Genomic DNA, 14985 nt, shown 5'->3' on the forward strand with positions numbered 1-14985 from the left:
GCCCTGGAGTCTTTCTGGAGTTTTCGTCAATCGGTATCGAGGTTTTAGGTCGCGAGGGGTCTTATAGGCGAAGAGGCGGCGCAAGGGGCGCCTGGGGGTCCCACCCCATCGGCGCGCCCCCCTCCAGGCCGCGCCGACCTATGGTGCAGGGGCCCCGAGCCTCCCTCCGACTCTCCTTCGGTGTCCTGGTCCGTCTCGGTGAATTATGATGTTGGGTCTTTGTTTCGTCGAATTCCGAGAATATTGCCCGGACAGCCTTTCTGGAACCAAAAACAGCAGAAAACAGGAACTGGCACTTCGACATCTTGTTAATAGGTTAGTTCCGGAAAATGCATGAAATCATCATAAAGTGTGAGCAAAACATGTAGGTATTGTCATAAAACTAGCATGGAACATCAGAAATTATAGATACGTTGGAGACGTATCAAGCACAAACTCTGAAAGGTTAGGTTTTCAAACGATGGCTGGTTTGCTTGAAATCATACATTGCTCAGTATTGACAGTAGGAGCAGAAAGATCATGGGAGCACAATGGTATGATCGCCTACATGACAAACACTAGCAGATCATCCACATCCTTAAGCAGTACCACATCAATGAACTACGAGTACCACATCCACATCCTTAAGCAGTACCGCATCAATGAAGAACAAGAAAAGTAAGAACGGCCTTATAGTCAGAGGAGCCACACGCAACATCAAGGTCGGGGAAGCATGGAACCCTGACTAAGATGCAGGCAACACGAGCGTCCCAGTGGTAGATTCAGATACAACCTGGACAACCTCCACAACCTCGACCGGAGACCAAAGAATGTCCTACAATGGATTCGTTCAGACCCCCTGTGTAGCCACAAGATCTAGATCTAGGGTTAGGGTTTGTAGAAGCTTACCACAACCGAAGTCATCGACAAAATTACTGAACCAATGAAAGCAAGACGAGGCCAGGCTAGCAAACGCGTCCTTCATGTGTAACGTATTTGGATCCGTTTCTGCTCCTAAATTGAATCAAAATTTCTTTTTAAATTTATTTCAAAACACGGGCACTCAAAAAGAAAACCTCGGCTATCTAGCACCTGTGGTTCTTCTTCTGCTGTTGCCCATCGTGGGGATGGGGATGGCAGATGGATGGATCCTGGATTCCGTCGCAGATCTGGGAAGCGGGATCATCCAGCAGCTGCAAGCAAGGAGATCTTCGGGAGCGCATCCTCGGCGGCAACTCGTCGACGGCCTGATGCCGTCCTGCCGCCGACCTTTATGGCCGAAGGGCGTCCGCTCCGAGCTCTGGATCCGGCAAGGCGCCGGAACTACCTCAACTACTTCCTCCAGGCCAAAGAGCTAGAGGGGAAGATCTTCCTCAGCACCGTCAAGGCATCCATCACCTGCCCTATCCCAAGTGGTTCCGTCCCCGGTGACGGTGTGGGTGGCCATGGCGACGTGCTGTTCGTCAACTTCGGTGGAGAAGGACTCGATGGCGTTTCCTCTTTTCTTTTCAGGGTCCTTAGTGAAAAAATAGAGGATGTAGTTGGAATTTTATTTCTCTTACAGTCCCTCTATGTAACTTGTAACCCCCCGGCAAAAAAACTTGTAACCCCACCGCTCCTTAGTAATGCAGTTTCTGGGGCCTTCTAGGCCTCCCTGTGTTCAAAAAAAAAAAAAAAAAAAAACACTGACCAGCCCCTGGATGGTCCGCTCCAGGACGTGAACCAAACACACTGGCGACCCCACCAACGCAACAACTCGCGTTTACCACGCTTCTTTTCTTCCACAGTCATAGCACGCCGCGCTTCTGGAAACCACGACTGACTGATTCCCTCTTCGCCGCCGCGCCCGCCACCCCCAGCGTTCCTCGCCGCCGGGGATGGCGCTCGAGCTCAGCATGGCCCTGGCGGCGCCGCCCGGGGGCGGGCTGCTGCTGGCCCCGCCCCCTCCCGCCCCGCCCGGCAAGGAGCAGCAGGTGGCTGGGGTGGGGATCCTGCTGCAGATCTCCATGCTCGTGCTCTCCTTCGTGCTCGGCCACGTCCTCCGCCGCCACCGCTTCTACTACCTCCCCGAGGCCAGCGCTTCGCTCCTCATCGGTATGTTCTTTCATAGCGCACACCCTCCGCAAGCCGAGGCGGGCGGGACTCCTGAGTCTCTCTCACCCTTGCGTCTGAACCCTAGCCCTGGTCGCCGGTTGCTCGTACCTTTGATCCTTTCTTAGATTCTGGAAACTTATTTTTAGTGATCCATATATTAGTTCCTCAACCCCATTTCTTCCCTAGTTTAGCCTTAAGCTGCCACAAGGAGCGTAAGAACGGGATAATTAGTATTTCTGCCAACTCTTTGCTAGGCTAGTGGTATGGTCTATTGTCTTTGCTACAATAATTAATGAGTACTACTGTGATCGAAATCCAATGATGTCATGTCACTGGGAATGCAGAAAATGTTTGTAGCTGAAATTTATCCGAGGGCTCTCCCCTGTCTCGTAGTATATAACTGTAAATTCGCTGGAGTTTTGAGCTTTTTGAGACATCTCATTCGAATATAGCAGCTAGTTCGGTGTTCTCTGTTTTTAGAGCGAACCCGTTAAAGATAATTGTTCAAAATGTGCCCCCAATTTGATGCAGCTGCATATTGAGAAGTTGCATCTAATGCCAAGATAATCTTGTCATCAGAGGAAGTTCCAGCTTTGCAAAACATGTACATAAATGAAAAATAATAGTAGTTCTTATCCGCCTCGCTCGTGTGTCAAAACTAAAAATAGGAGTCCTGGAGCCATTGGCAATAGCTCTTATCATTTCATCAAGGAGAATCACTCCAAGCGGTGGGATGCCTGCATAAATATGTGCTTCTGCGAAGTCTCTTCCATTGGATGAGAAAACAGATATTTAATCTATAAAATAAATTTAGTTCTCTGATTGCTCTATTGTATACTATAGTATTATGTTTATTATATGTTTCGCCTTACGTCAGTTCCACAATTCACGTTTCTCTTTTTCTTGTCATACTGTGGGCGTTCATTAACATATGGAACTTCTGTGACTGTATTACAGGACTAGTTGTTGGTGGGCTTGCTAATATTTCCAACACAGAGACCAATACTAGGTTTGTGTTGATTGTGTTATTTGATTTTCATTTAGACTTCTGCATCGTTTGTGCTGTGTTTACTGTACTCCACATCTTGCATACATGTTAGCATCTTCGATTTCATCATTCCTTGTTCCCTCTCATTTGCAGGACATGGTTCAACTTCCACGAAGAATTCTTCTTCTTGTTCTTATTACCGCCTATAATATTATATCCTTTTTTCGTCAGTTTTCTTTCTTGTAACGTCGTTAGTACATTGCTGAGGAAAAATAGGCTTACTAACTCCTCCAAATACTTATCTAAGCCTCCTATCTGGGATTTTTTTTTTTCCAATTTGTAACTTGTAGTCCTTGACTTCAGTGAACCCAATCAGGATTCAGCTTATCCCCAGTAAGTACTGTACATTGACAACACTTATTCTTTATCTAGCTACTTCTCCTAAGAGCATATTTTTACAGAAACCATTCTTTGCGAACTTCGGGGCTATTGTAACTTTTGCCATTCTTGGGACATTCATTGCTTCCATCGTAACAGGGATGCTTGTGTAAGCATCATGAACTTTATTTGCCTAGATTTATTGAAATACTCCATCTTCTGAACTTATCTGTTATAACTGCAGCTATCTTGGCGGGCTGACATTTCTGATGTATCAACTTCCACTGGTTGAATGTCTTATGTTTGGTGCTCTTATATCTGCGACCGATCCTGTCACAGTATTATCAATATTCCAGGTGCCTAGTTTTTCTTTTCTCCATCTCATTCTGGAGCATGTATTGTTAGTTATAATTGTTTTGAATCACTTATATTTTATAGCGATTTAACTGCCATGGTAGACCTTTGTGCCTTTGTACCCAAGGACTTTGGAATGCATTTTTTATTTAATTGATGTTGAATGCAAATATTAGTCAGTAACATATCAGTAAAAAAGTCACTATAGTTGTCTCTGTCGTTTGAAGAAATTTCAAGATCTTATTTCCTCATGCCTGAAAAGTGAAGCATCATGCTTTACTAATGTAGGTAGTGCTTAATAGGTACACTCCATGGGCTAGTTTTTTTTTTCGAGAAAATGGAAAGGACCTTTGCATTTCATTTCATTGAAAAGGAAGAGTTTTAGTTACAGGTCTCGTAAGAGACGATGTTACAGCAAAAGAAGAGCTCCTAGTGTATTTCCCAGGTTGTTGGTAGCATGGCTCTCCGGCCCACTGCTCCGGCTTGAGCCCACATAATGGCCTCCTCCTTGATCTTTGCCATCAGATTTTGGGTTGAGGTCTGTGCTCTGTCAAAGACGCAGTCGTTCCCGTGCTTCCATAGCATCCAGGGTAGCAACAGCGCTGCGATTCCGAGACCCTTACGTATCGGCTTTGGCGTTGCCGGCTTGACCTCAGCTAGCCAGTCGGTGAGCGAGATGTCGTCATTGCTAGGGATTCTGCAACGCATCCTTAGCCATGACAGCGTCTCATGCCAAACTTGCTTGGAGAATGGGCACTCGATCAGTAGGTGCAGCATGGTCTCGGGGTGTTGATCACAGAGCAGGCATCGCGGGTGATGCTGAAGGCCACGCCACGCGAGCCGTTCTGCGGTCCAGCATATGTCCTGAATGGCCAGCCACATGAAAAAATTCACTTTGTGTGGCGCCCAGGCTTTCCAGATGTGCTTCCAGGCAGGGCAGGTCGTCGAGCCATGGAACGTGGCCAGGTAGGCAGATCGTGCAGTGTACACGCCGCTGAACCAGAGCAAGAGCAGTCGAAGGGACAGGCTGGTCCACTCCAGGTCGTGGACGCCCAGGCCACTGAGGGTGACGGGGCGGGCCACACGCTGCCAACTCTGTGAAAGCCACGCTCAATCTTGACGATGAGCTTGAGTATCTTCTTCGAAGGTGCGAGGACAAGCAGCTGGTGGATAGGAATCGCTCCAAGGACAGATTTCGCCATCGCGAGCCATCCGGCCTTCCAGGTTGGGAGCTTGGCGGCGATTCTATCGACCACGGGCTGCATCTGGGCACTTGTAGGCTTCCGGATAGTGAGTGGGATCCCCAGCTAGGTTATGGGTAGCTCAACGATGGGGCAAGCCAGCAGCGTGACGTCAGGTTCCACTTCCTCCGGGGCGCAACGGATGAACGTGGTGGTGCTCTTGGTATAATTGACGCACAGCCCCGACATGAGGCTAGATAGTTTCAGCATCTCTTTGACAGCCTCGATTTCCTCCAATAGAGTGGCAGAAGACTGTCTGCGTATAGCGAGATCGACGGTAGCGTGCGTCGTGGGTGCAACTGCCGCAGTATCCCGAGTTCCGTGGCGTGGCGGAACAGGCACCCGAGGGTGTCGACGGCGAGGACGAACAGCTGTGGGGACAGTGGGTCCCCCTGGCGTAGACCGCGTCGATGCCAAATCGCAGGGCCTGGTTCCCCATTGAGTAGCACTCTGGTGAGCAGGATAGCCAACCAGTCCAGAAAACGATCCCCGAATCCGTACTGTTGTAGCGCTTCGAAGAGGAATGGCCAGGACAGGAAATCGAAGGCGTGAGCCAAGTCTAGCTTGATCAAGACGTGTGGCTCTCCTGGTTGATGCAGTAGGTGAGCAGACTGGCGCACCAGGACAAAGTTGTCATGGAGGCTGCGGCCGCCAATGAACGCGTTCTGGATGGGACTGAACAGGTCGTCAAGCTTGGGGGCGAGGCGTAGGGAACTAGGGATAGGACCTTGGCGAAAAGCTTGGCCACTAGGTGGATGAGGCTTATAGGCTGGTTGTCACGCAGGGTACTCGCGCCAGCGTGCTTGGGCAGCAAGGTGAGCAGAGTCTGGTTGAGCCTTGCAAACCCCGCGACCACGAAGCTCGATGTCCTTCTTGACGATGCCCCAGCACGCACGCAGGAATTCTGCCGTGTACCCATCTGGCCCAGGTGCTTTGCGTGCGGGCAGATGTTTCACAGCCTGCCAGATCTCTTCCTCGCTGAAGGGAGCCTTGTGGCCCAGAAGGGTGGTGTCCGGCTCGATCAGATCCTCAAGGTCGAGCGTGCAGTCACAACTCACGTCAGTGCCCAGCATGCCATCAAAGTGGCAGAACGCCGCCTAGGCCATGTCTGCATGGTCAGTGTAGACCCTGTCGTCGACTGGGCAGTGCAGATTCTGTTCCATGGGCTAGTTTGAAGGCCCAAATTTTCTCACAGTCTTGCCTCCATGATGAAGCATCACAGCATAAATATTAATGTCAATGGTGCTTTTTAAATTACCGTGGGCTTAACTATATTGCTACTACCTATAAGCCATATCATGTGCACTGTGTAACATGTAGAATTTTTTGCGGCTTTGAAAAGAATGTTTGTTTATACAATTGTGAATTTGCAACTCAGGGGCAACCTGAGTTGCAGTGCTCAATGAACGCGAACAGCCCATGCGACTGTGAACCTTAGCTGGAAAATTGAAGATTGTCCAAGGACATATTATTAGGTATACTAAATTGCGCTACCACGTTAAGCCGATTTTTTTGTTAAATATGCTGGTAAGGCCCCTGGCCTTCCATTAAGAAAAAGGTTCAGATGTTACATTGTTGGCCAGAATTTAATTGCACATTTGTTGAAGGAGAAAAACCAAATGTGTCGACCCTGTGTATGCCTCCTCCGTGAACTAATTACATGAAACTTATGATATCATTTCTGTGCAGGAACTGGGAAGTGATGTTAACTTGTATGCTCTGGTGTTCGGTGAATCTGTTTTGAACGATGCGGTCTGTTTTTACTTGTTTCCAGTGCATGCAAGAATAGTCAGTACTTCCTTATGCTTATGACTAACTTATGTTCCTTCCTATTTGGAGAGTGCAGATGGCAATTTCGCTATACAGGTTTGCTTCTGTTAATGAGCCTGATACATAATTCTTCCAAGACGTGCATTAGTTTCTGATATCTATTGTTTTCTTCAGGACAATGTCATCAGTCAGAAGTAATGCAGCAGGTGGCGAGAACATTTTCATGATGGTTCTCCAGTTCCTTGAGATCTTTGTTGGTTCAATGTCATCAGGTTTGCACCATTGCTGAAGATACACTTTTCAATGTGCATATCGTTACATGTATTCAAACTTTATGACACTGCGATGATCTTATGTACTCGGTTACACATTTTGGAACTTACTAACTTGAACATTTTGGTAATTTCCAATCGCAACTCCACCACTAGCATTTTCAGTATACAAAATTCATTATTTATACATTTCGTGAAGGCGCAGTTCATCCCTAGTTCATGTCCCTTAGGGATTAGTTACTCTTACTCACTTACTCAACTTGATCCATACACAAGGAACACAAACATTATCTCCAGCCTCAACTATCAAACAAACTTACTCATAATAATCAAACTGTCCGTATCTTCTTTATTGTATGGTCAGCACTCACTAGGTTCACTAGGAACATAGCCGACCCCCGATCTGATAGATTGATTTAGGTCAGTGTTTTAATTTGCTCCAATTCGCTCTCAGTTTGCTGCCTGATTTGCGACCTGTGTGGGTCCATGTCATTTGACCGTGCTGCTACCCTCACTGCTGGATGATGCAGCTTCCTTTACCGCTTTGTCATCTTCCATCGCTGTTCGAACACAATCTCTATCACTGTCATATCGCCATCGGTGTCATCCTTGAGGAGTAGCAGGTATGGCTGCGAGACGGGAGATGCAAGGCTGGATGGCATGGTGGAGAACAAGCAGCAGTGGAGGAGCTGGGTAAAGGTGGCCTTGCATAGCAGATAGCTATTTGTGTGGTGTTTGTAAGTTCATAAATTACATTCCCCATATGCGAATGAGAGATGCATATCCCTAGAACTTGATTCATCAAAAGCGATGAATTGCAAGCCCAAATCAAGAACCGACCAAACTGCAAGTCTGGTAACATGCCGAACATGCTTCCCAAGCACATGAGTAATGCTGGAGCTGTACTGCTATGTGCTGCTGGTGCTGATCTACTGCTGCTCTTTTGTCGGTTTAATGATAAGTCTGATCCAAAAGAGACTACGGTCATATCTTTGATGAATGAAATTTTGGGAGAGCAGAGTAATTCATTGTTGATACTCCTTTGTAGGCATACTCGACTCATACATTGGAATCAGTACTCCAATTTTTGAGTAGCAAACAAACTGTATTCCTAATTTTGGGGCTTACTTCTTGTATTGACACTCTTTCTACCTATCTACCCATCTTGTATTCCTCCTGGACTCTTTGTGGACATGGGCTTAACATGCAGTCTTCCCTCATACATCCGAGGGACACTGCTCACAGTTCTACTGGTTGGATCGCTGCCCTCTTCATTTGCCGTTCCTTCTTGTGCAGTCCTCGTTAACCATACATGTGACCCCACAGGAAATAGCAATATCTTGTTTTAAGGACAACCTTTTTACTGGTTTACAATATAATTCTGGAATATTACTTCTCAGTCAGTGATTTAGTAGATGCTCATCAATTGGTTTATGTAACCATTCCATTTCTCTAATTTGCAGGTGTTGGAGTTGGATTTATCTCTGCTCTTATATCCTTTCCCCATGTCATGCATGCAAAACCCTGTTTGCAGCTTTGCGTCATATGAAGGCTATAATTCATATGTTCATATGTTCTAGTGATTTTCACAGTTATCTCTAGACAACTATTACTAGAGAAATGCCGTTCTTACATAGCTGCAACCAAGAAAACTTGGTAGAATCTACATCACATTATTTCTTTTACCCTTATTGGCATCATATACCTTTTTTTCTCTAATGTAAAACACATTAGTATTCTTATCAGCAGTGACTGGTAGATTGGTAGTAAGGCTGATGTAAATTTGGAGCTAATAGGCATTATTTCATCCCCATCATTTGATTTACTGTGTTTACATTGTTAAGCCTTGACCACCTGGTACCTATTTAAATATGCGGGATTGGATATTGACAAGTAAGTCATATCATGCTACCTATTTTCAGTCTACACTTAAAAAAATTGATATATGTTGCCAGTTCTAAAGTTCGGTATGTCTGCTATTTCAGCCTTCAGAACTTGGAGTGCTGCCTTTTTGTTCTCTTCCCATACTTCTCGTAAGGTCATTTGGGACTTCACTCTTTCCGCTTTGGGGTATCTTTACATTGAAATGTTTCACTTCCATTTGTAGGTATATGCTAGCAGAAGGACTTGGCCTGTCAGGAATTGTTTCTATACTATTCACGGGGATGGTAGGAACAATATGGAATTGATTATGTGATATCTAGCCATCTTTCTACTATGTCTATGTCTCCTGGCATTATATTTGCTGTTTTCTCTCAGGTCATGAAGCACTATACGTACTCTAACCTGTCAGATAACTCCCAGCGCTTCGTTTCCTCCTTTTTTCACTTGCTGTCATCTTTGGCTGAAACATTTGTGTAAGCCTCACGAGCGCTCATAATAATTGTACCCCCCCCCCCCGATCCAAATTAATTGACTCAACTTTTTGTAGATACGGATGTATCTTAGACACATTTGTTGACTAGATACATCTGTGTCTAAATAAAGTTGAGTCAATGAACATGAATCGGAGGGAATTGGAATGCAACAGTGCTTTTGGTCCTAATTGTCTGTTCCTATTTTCAGCTTCATTTATATGGGCTTTGATATTGCCATGGAAGAACATAGCTGGTCACACGTTGGGTTCATCTTCTTCTCGATTGTATCCTTTTTTTTTCACTTCAAAACATCACCAGCTGGGAACATTCAATTGTTTGCTTTAAGCTTGGTTCCTTGACTTAACAATAGATATTTATAATTGTTGCCAGGTACTCCTTACAGCTAAGCCCTCGTTTTGCTTATATAGTACTACTAGTACTAAGTTTCTTGATGCAGCAGAAAGCATTTTTTTTTAAGATTTGCACACATGTGGTCCTCAACTGTTTGAGCATTTAGCAATGATCATATTTTACTGTGCATATAAAAGACTTATGCCTTATCACTGTTGTTATCCGCATACTTAAATTATAATCAAACTGGGTCTGCATGGTTTATGACATGTAGAAACAATGCATGACTTATCCCAACTATCAAATTAGTCATAGTGGTGGAACAACTACTCTTACTCTCTTCAATTCTTCCCTGTAATCTTGTTTTCTCTGCAGGGCAGCAAATGTGTTTTCTTGTGCATACTTGGTTAACATGTCGCGGCCAGAAAATAGGCGTATTCCTCTAAAGCATCAGAAAGCACTTTGTTTTAGTGGTGAGTTCCATTATAGTTGACAGCTTATGACATATATTACTGAGACTTCTCTAAAGCCAGTTTCTCATTATTTGGACAAATAGGGCTCAGAGGAGCCATGGCTTTTGCCCTTGCTCTCCAATCTGTGCATGAACTTCCTGAAGGACATGGAAAGGCGATACTAACAACTACCACCGCAATTGTTGTTTTAACGGTATTTGCGCATTTGTCACTTTCTTTGGTTTTGTACACAACTCAAGTAATTATTAAGCTACCGATTGGAATGGCATTCTTTGATTCATATTGCATTTCTTCTGATGGCATGATGTGCTGCTTATAGTGTTTATACTTGGTCCACTTCAATATTAATTGGACGTTTCATTTGCTCTGACGCGCATTACAAATATAGTTCCATAGAAAAACCAGTTTTGGCAAAATAATTAGGTGAATCAAAGGAGCAGATAATCAAGTTGCTACATGCTTTCTGTGCAGTAAAGTTATTTTCCTTTCTTTTGTAAGTGTTGCAGACATGGAAACTTCTATGTTCTGGGATAGTTGACATGTGATACCATATTTACCATCATCAGGTACTTTTAAAGTGTACTGCACAACTCCCATTAATTACTTGAAATCATGCAGGTACTTCTTATTGGAGGGTCGACAGGCACCATGTTAGAAGCTTTGGATGTAATTGGTGATGAAAATACTTCAATTGAAGTAAGCATTTATTTGGTTTTCTGTTCTCACAGTTCATCTTTTTCATGTGTTATTTTAAAAACTCATATATTTTAAGAAATATGCCATTTTTTGCTATTAGTTTCAATGCTCGGAATATAACTGGATTTCATGTTTTTGGGATAATAGCTACTCGTGGTCATATTTCTCTATGGGGCGATAAACAATTGCCCTCTATCTGGATAGCTGATCATGATTTTAGGTCGCTTTTATCTTGTATTATACTGCTGCATGGAACAGTTTTGCGTGCTTTTGATATTTCTGTGAATAATTTGGATTTATGATTAATTTACGTATGCCATAATTTCTCCTCAGAATTATGAGGATAACAATGGTTACATTCCCCCAACTTATGAAGAAGGCATGTCGTCTGGAGGAGGATTGAGAATGAAACTGAAAGAGTTCCATAAAAGGTACTTGTCATCAGAGCATGTGTTTCCATTTGCTTACATATAGTAACTCCACAAACAATTGCTGACCGTTGAAATGATGACACAGCACAACATCGTTCACCGCTCTTGACAAGAACTATCTGACTCCATTTTTCACAAGCCAAACTGATGATGATGCTGATGCTGATGATTTTGGTAAGTAAAGTGACCCACATGATTACTATGGAATGGATTCTTAGTTTGAAGCTCTCTGAAATTGTTCATTGATCTCTGGTTGATTTGTGGCAGGTGATCAACCCCAAAATCAGAGACGGGGATTCTATGATCAGTAGCAGAGTTTTGAGCTGCTGCTTGACAAGATATACACGGTGCCAGGTGCTAACAAACTTAATGGTATTGTAGTGCATGCGATCCAGCGTGGAACCATCAAAGCATATAAACATACACCTTCCCTTAGTTGAGTAGCATGTGGCAGAGCATACGGTAGGATAGAAATCATAAGCCTGACCAAGACAGCTGCCTCCTGTATATATTTACAAGGCTTAAATGGTACATGGTGGAAGCTCCTGTTGAAAAGTTCTGTTTCGAACAGCCTAGTGCTGTTCGTTGCCAACTATGTGCACGGAAACGCCTGCCGTGAAGTGACAATGTATGGAATCCAACATCAGTGGGGCCATGGGGCAATCTACGTTTCAGTTGCAAATCAATAGATCATCTTACCACTGCTTTGTATGTTTGCCGTTTTCTGATGTTGCGCTCAATGAAGTTGACCATAGGCGATGCAGTCAGCAAAAACAAACATGAAATTGTGGTTGATGTACCTTCAGTTTTTACGCTGGTTTTACGCTGGACAATGTAGCGTTGGCTGAATACTACTCCCTCCGTCTATAAATAGATGTCTGAGATTTTTCTAAATTTGTATGTACCTAGACACTAAATAGCATCTAGATACATCTAGATTTAGATAATATGAGATGTCTATAGACAGAGGTAGTATTCAGTTGGAATAAGTGGTTCGTAAGCAATAACCTTTTTGCAAACATACATCTCATGTTCGAAAGGAAAAAAAACTGAACATCACACCATGGCCGTGGGACCATGTTGCACTCACATCTCGTCACTTTCAACGATGAGCATTACGTCTATCGAGGATCTTGTGAAAGCCCCTTTTCACTACAATGTGAAGTATGGGAAAACATGGAAGACCAAATAAACTGCATTCAAGATGCACGGTGATTAGGAGGAAGCGTACAACCGAGTTCCTAAATTATTGGGAACGATGGCCACTACTAACATGGACATGGTTCATGTGGTGGAACCTTTTGGTAACAAATCAACATTGCACAACGGTGCAAGAGTCCAAGTATTTGGCTGTGTATTTTCGACTTTTGAGCAATGTGTGAGGTCTTTTGAACATTGTTGGCTGATCGCCTCCGTCGATGGCACCTTTTTGACCTGACAATTCAAAGACACACTCTTAGTTGCAATAGCAAATTATGCAAATGACCGTTTAATGCATTTGGTTTTTCTTGCTTTCGTTGAGGTTGAGAACAATGATAACTGGGAGTGTTTTTTTTGGTCTATTGAGAACCAAGGTCATACCACCTTCAAGGAAATTGTGTGCCATCTCGGATCATCGTCACGAAATTCTCAAAGCGGTTGAGATTGACATTCCAGGGCATGCTCGCTTGCACCATTGATTGTGCATGTGGCTTTTTTGTTCAAACTTCTATAGGGCAGGTGGGAGCAAGGAGTTGTCTGACGATCTTCAAGATTGTTGCCTCGCTTATTTCGAGTGCCGCTTCACATACTTGCACACCATTTTGCTCGCTCACAAAAGCCTTACGGCGGGTGGTTACGAGTTTCTCAATAGGAACATTGAACTTAGGGGGAAGCGGGCACGAGCTTTTGATGACGACGCACGGAGGTACAGTCAAATGCATGACGAGCAACATAGCTGAATGCTTCAACAATGTGCCCAAGGGTTTCCATGCATTGCCGATGGCTGCAACAGTTCAATACACATTCCAAAAGTTTAATGTGTATTTTCAGAAGTACTCCGAAAAAAAAGGATAAGAAAACTGAGGGAGATAATAAGGGCAAGTACAAATATGATTACCCACCAAAGGTTAATGAGTTCATGGAATTTCAATCACGGAAGACGGGCTTCCAAGTTACTACATGCTAGACAACGACGAGTGGATTTATACTACTACATGCCACACAAGGTCTAACTCTAACTACAGAACGGAGGAACGATATCCTCTTCCTTCTGCCGCTGGAGCGGCAAGTGGTGGAGAGGGGACCGACGCCCTTAGGGCATCTCCAACCGGGCGACCCATCCCGCGTCCGCGCGTCCGGATGGGTCGAAACGTACAAAACCGCGGTCCAGCGCGCGGACCCATCCCTAAAACGGATGGCCGCGGCGTCCGGGACGACCCAAACCCGGCCCAAATCTTGGACGAGTTTCGTGGCCGCGGACGCGAAAGGCTGGTCGCTCGCGTCCTCCCTTGTCCGCCCCCGGCCCGCCCGTCCGCCTCCCAAAACACAAGCCCGTCGCCCACATCTCCCCACCGCTCCGCCGCCACCCACGGACCGGCGATTTGGGAGCGCGTCGCCGCCGGCCATCGTCGTCGAGACGCCGGCAAGCGGGGCGGAAGCATAGGTCGAGGTCCCGCGCTGCTTTCGCCGCGTCGTAGCGAGTCGGAGGACGCGCCGCCGCCGGCCGTTGTCCTCTCACCGTCGCGACACCTCCCGCCGTTCGCAGCTGCGTCGTTTCCGCCGGAGGTGAGCTCTTCTGCACCGTGTATCCGGACCGGACGTCGTCCCGAGACGGCCGCTTCTGCAGGTCGCTACGAAGCATTTGGATCGCCTCCGCTCGCGAGGTGTTCGGTCAAATGCTCGAACTAAAATGTGTCCCTTTTCGGATCATGGTGGACAGCGACGACGAGTACTACTTCAAGAACTTCATCGACACGTCGTCGGAAGAGGAGTCCGACGACGATTTTTTCACGGATGCTTGCGCTGCTCATCCACGAGCACGTCGTCTCGCAAATCCCTGTGCATCGGGGTCCTTGCCGGGGCGCGCGGCCGCCTTGGACCGCAAAAGAGAACGCGGCCACGACCAGCTCTACAACGACTACTTCAAACCCAAGCCATTGTTCGTGCCGCCCATGTTTCGCCGTCGTTTTCGGATGACCAGGCCGCTGTTCCGCCGGATAATGGATGCCGTGAAGATCTACGACGACTACTTTTGTGCGAAAGTGGATGCAATTGGCAAGGTAGGCCTCTCTTCGTACCAGAAATGCACGGCAGCGATTAGGATGCTCGCATATGGCGTTGCCGGTGATTTCGTAGATGAGTACACGCGCATGAGTGAGTCAACCGGCTTGGAATCGATGTACGGGTTCTGCGGAGCTGTGATCGGTTCGTTCGGAGAACGAGTACCTCCGGCAACCTAATGCGGAGGACACAGCTCGTCCGTTGTCGATCAACGCTTCCAGGGGTTTTCCTGGGATGCTTGGCGGCATAGACCGCATGCACCGGGAGTGGAAGAACTGCCCCTTTGGTTGACAGGGGGTATACGGCGGCCATTCCGAGGGGTGCACGAGTCATTCTTGAA

The 14985-nt window shown here is 45.9% G+C and overlaps 1 protein-coding gene across 1 annotated transcript; it reads left to right on the plus strand.

Annotated features, from left to right (window-relative positions):
* Nucleotides 1–1841: 1841 nt before the first annotated feature.
* On the plus strand, nucleotides 1842–12086 carry LOC124653216 (sodium/hydrogen exchanger 6-like). The gene is made up of 22 exons (XM_047192283.1): nucleotides 1842–2073; nucleotides 3031–3082; nucleotides 3215–3274; nucleotides 3430–3454; nucleotides 3523–3608; nucleotides 3684–3795; nucleotides 6724–6786; nucleotides 6881–6900; nucleotides 6979–7076; nucleotides 8540–8568; nucleotides 8938–8969; nucleotides 9062–9109; nucleotides 9184–9244; nucleotides 9336–9433; nucleotides 9642–9717; nucleotides 9804–9823; nucleotides 10160–10257; nucleotides 10341–10450; nucleotides 10876–10953; nucleotides 11287–11384; nucleotides 11470–11558; nucleotides 11652–12086. The coding sequence occupies exons 1-22, from the start codon at nucleotides 1857–1859 to the stop codon at nucleotides 11693–11695; spliced, it is 1614 nt and encodes a 537-aa protein (XP_047048239.1). The 5' UTR covers nucleotides 1842–1856; the 3' UTR covers nucleotides 11696–12086.
* Nucleotides 12087–14985: the final 2899 nt, after the last annotated feature.

Source organism: Lolium rigidum, chromosome 5 (assembly GCF_022539505.1).
Source record: "Lolium rigidum isolate FL_2022 chromosome 5, APGP_CSIRO_Lrig_0.1, whole genome shotgun sequence".
NCBI classification, from domain to species: domain Eukaryota; kingdom Viridiplantae; phylum Streptophyta; class Magnoliopsida; order Poales; family Poaceae; genus Lolium; species Lolium rigidum.

Coding starts and splice junctions, on each gene's coding strand:
- LOC124653216 (XM_047192283.1), top strand. CDS start 1,857: ATGGCGCTCGAGCTCAGCATGGCCCTGGCGGCGCCGCCCGGGGGCGGG. Junction 3,455..3,522: donor CAGGATTCAGCTTATCCCCA/GTAAGTACTGTA, acceptor ATATTTTTACAG/AAACCATTCTTTGCGAACTT. Junction 6,901..6,978: donor ATGGCAATTTCGCTATACAG/GTTTGCTTCTGT, acceptor TGTTTTCTTCAG/GACAATGTCATCAGTCAGAA.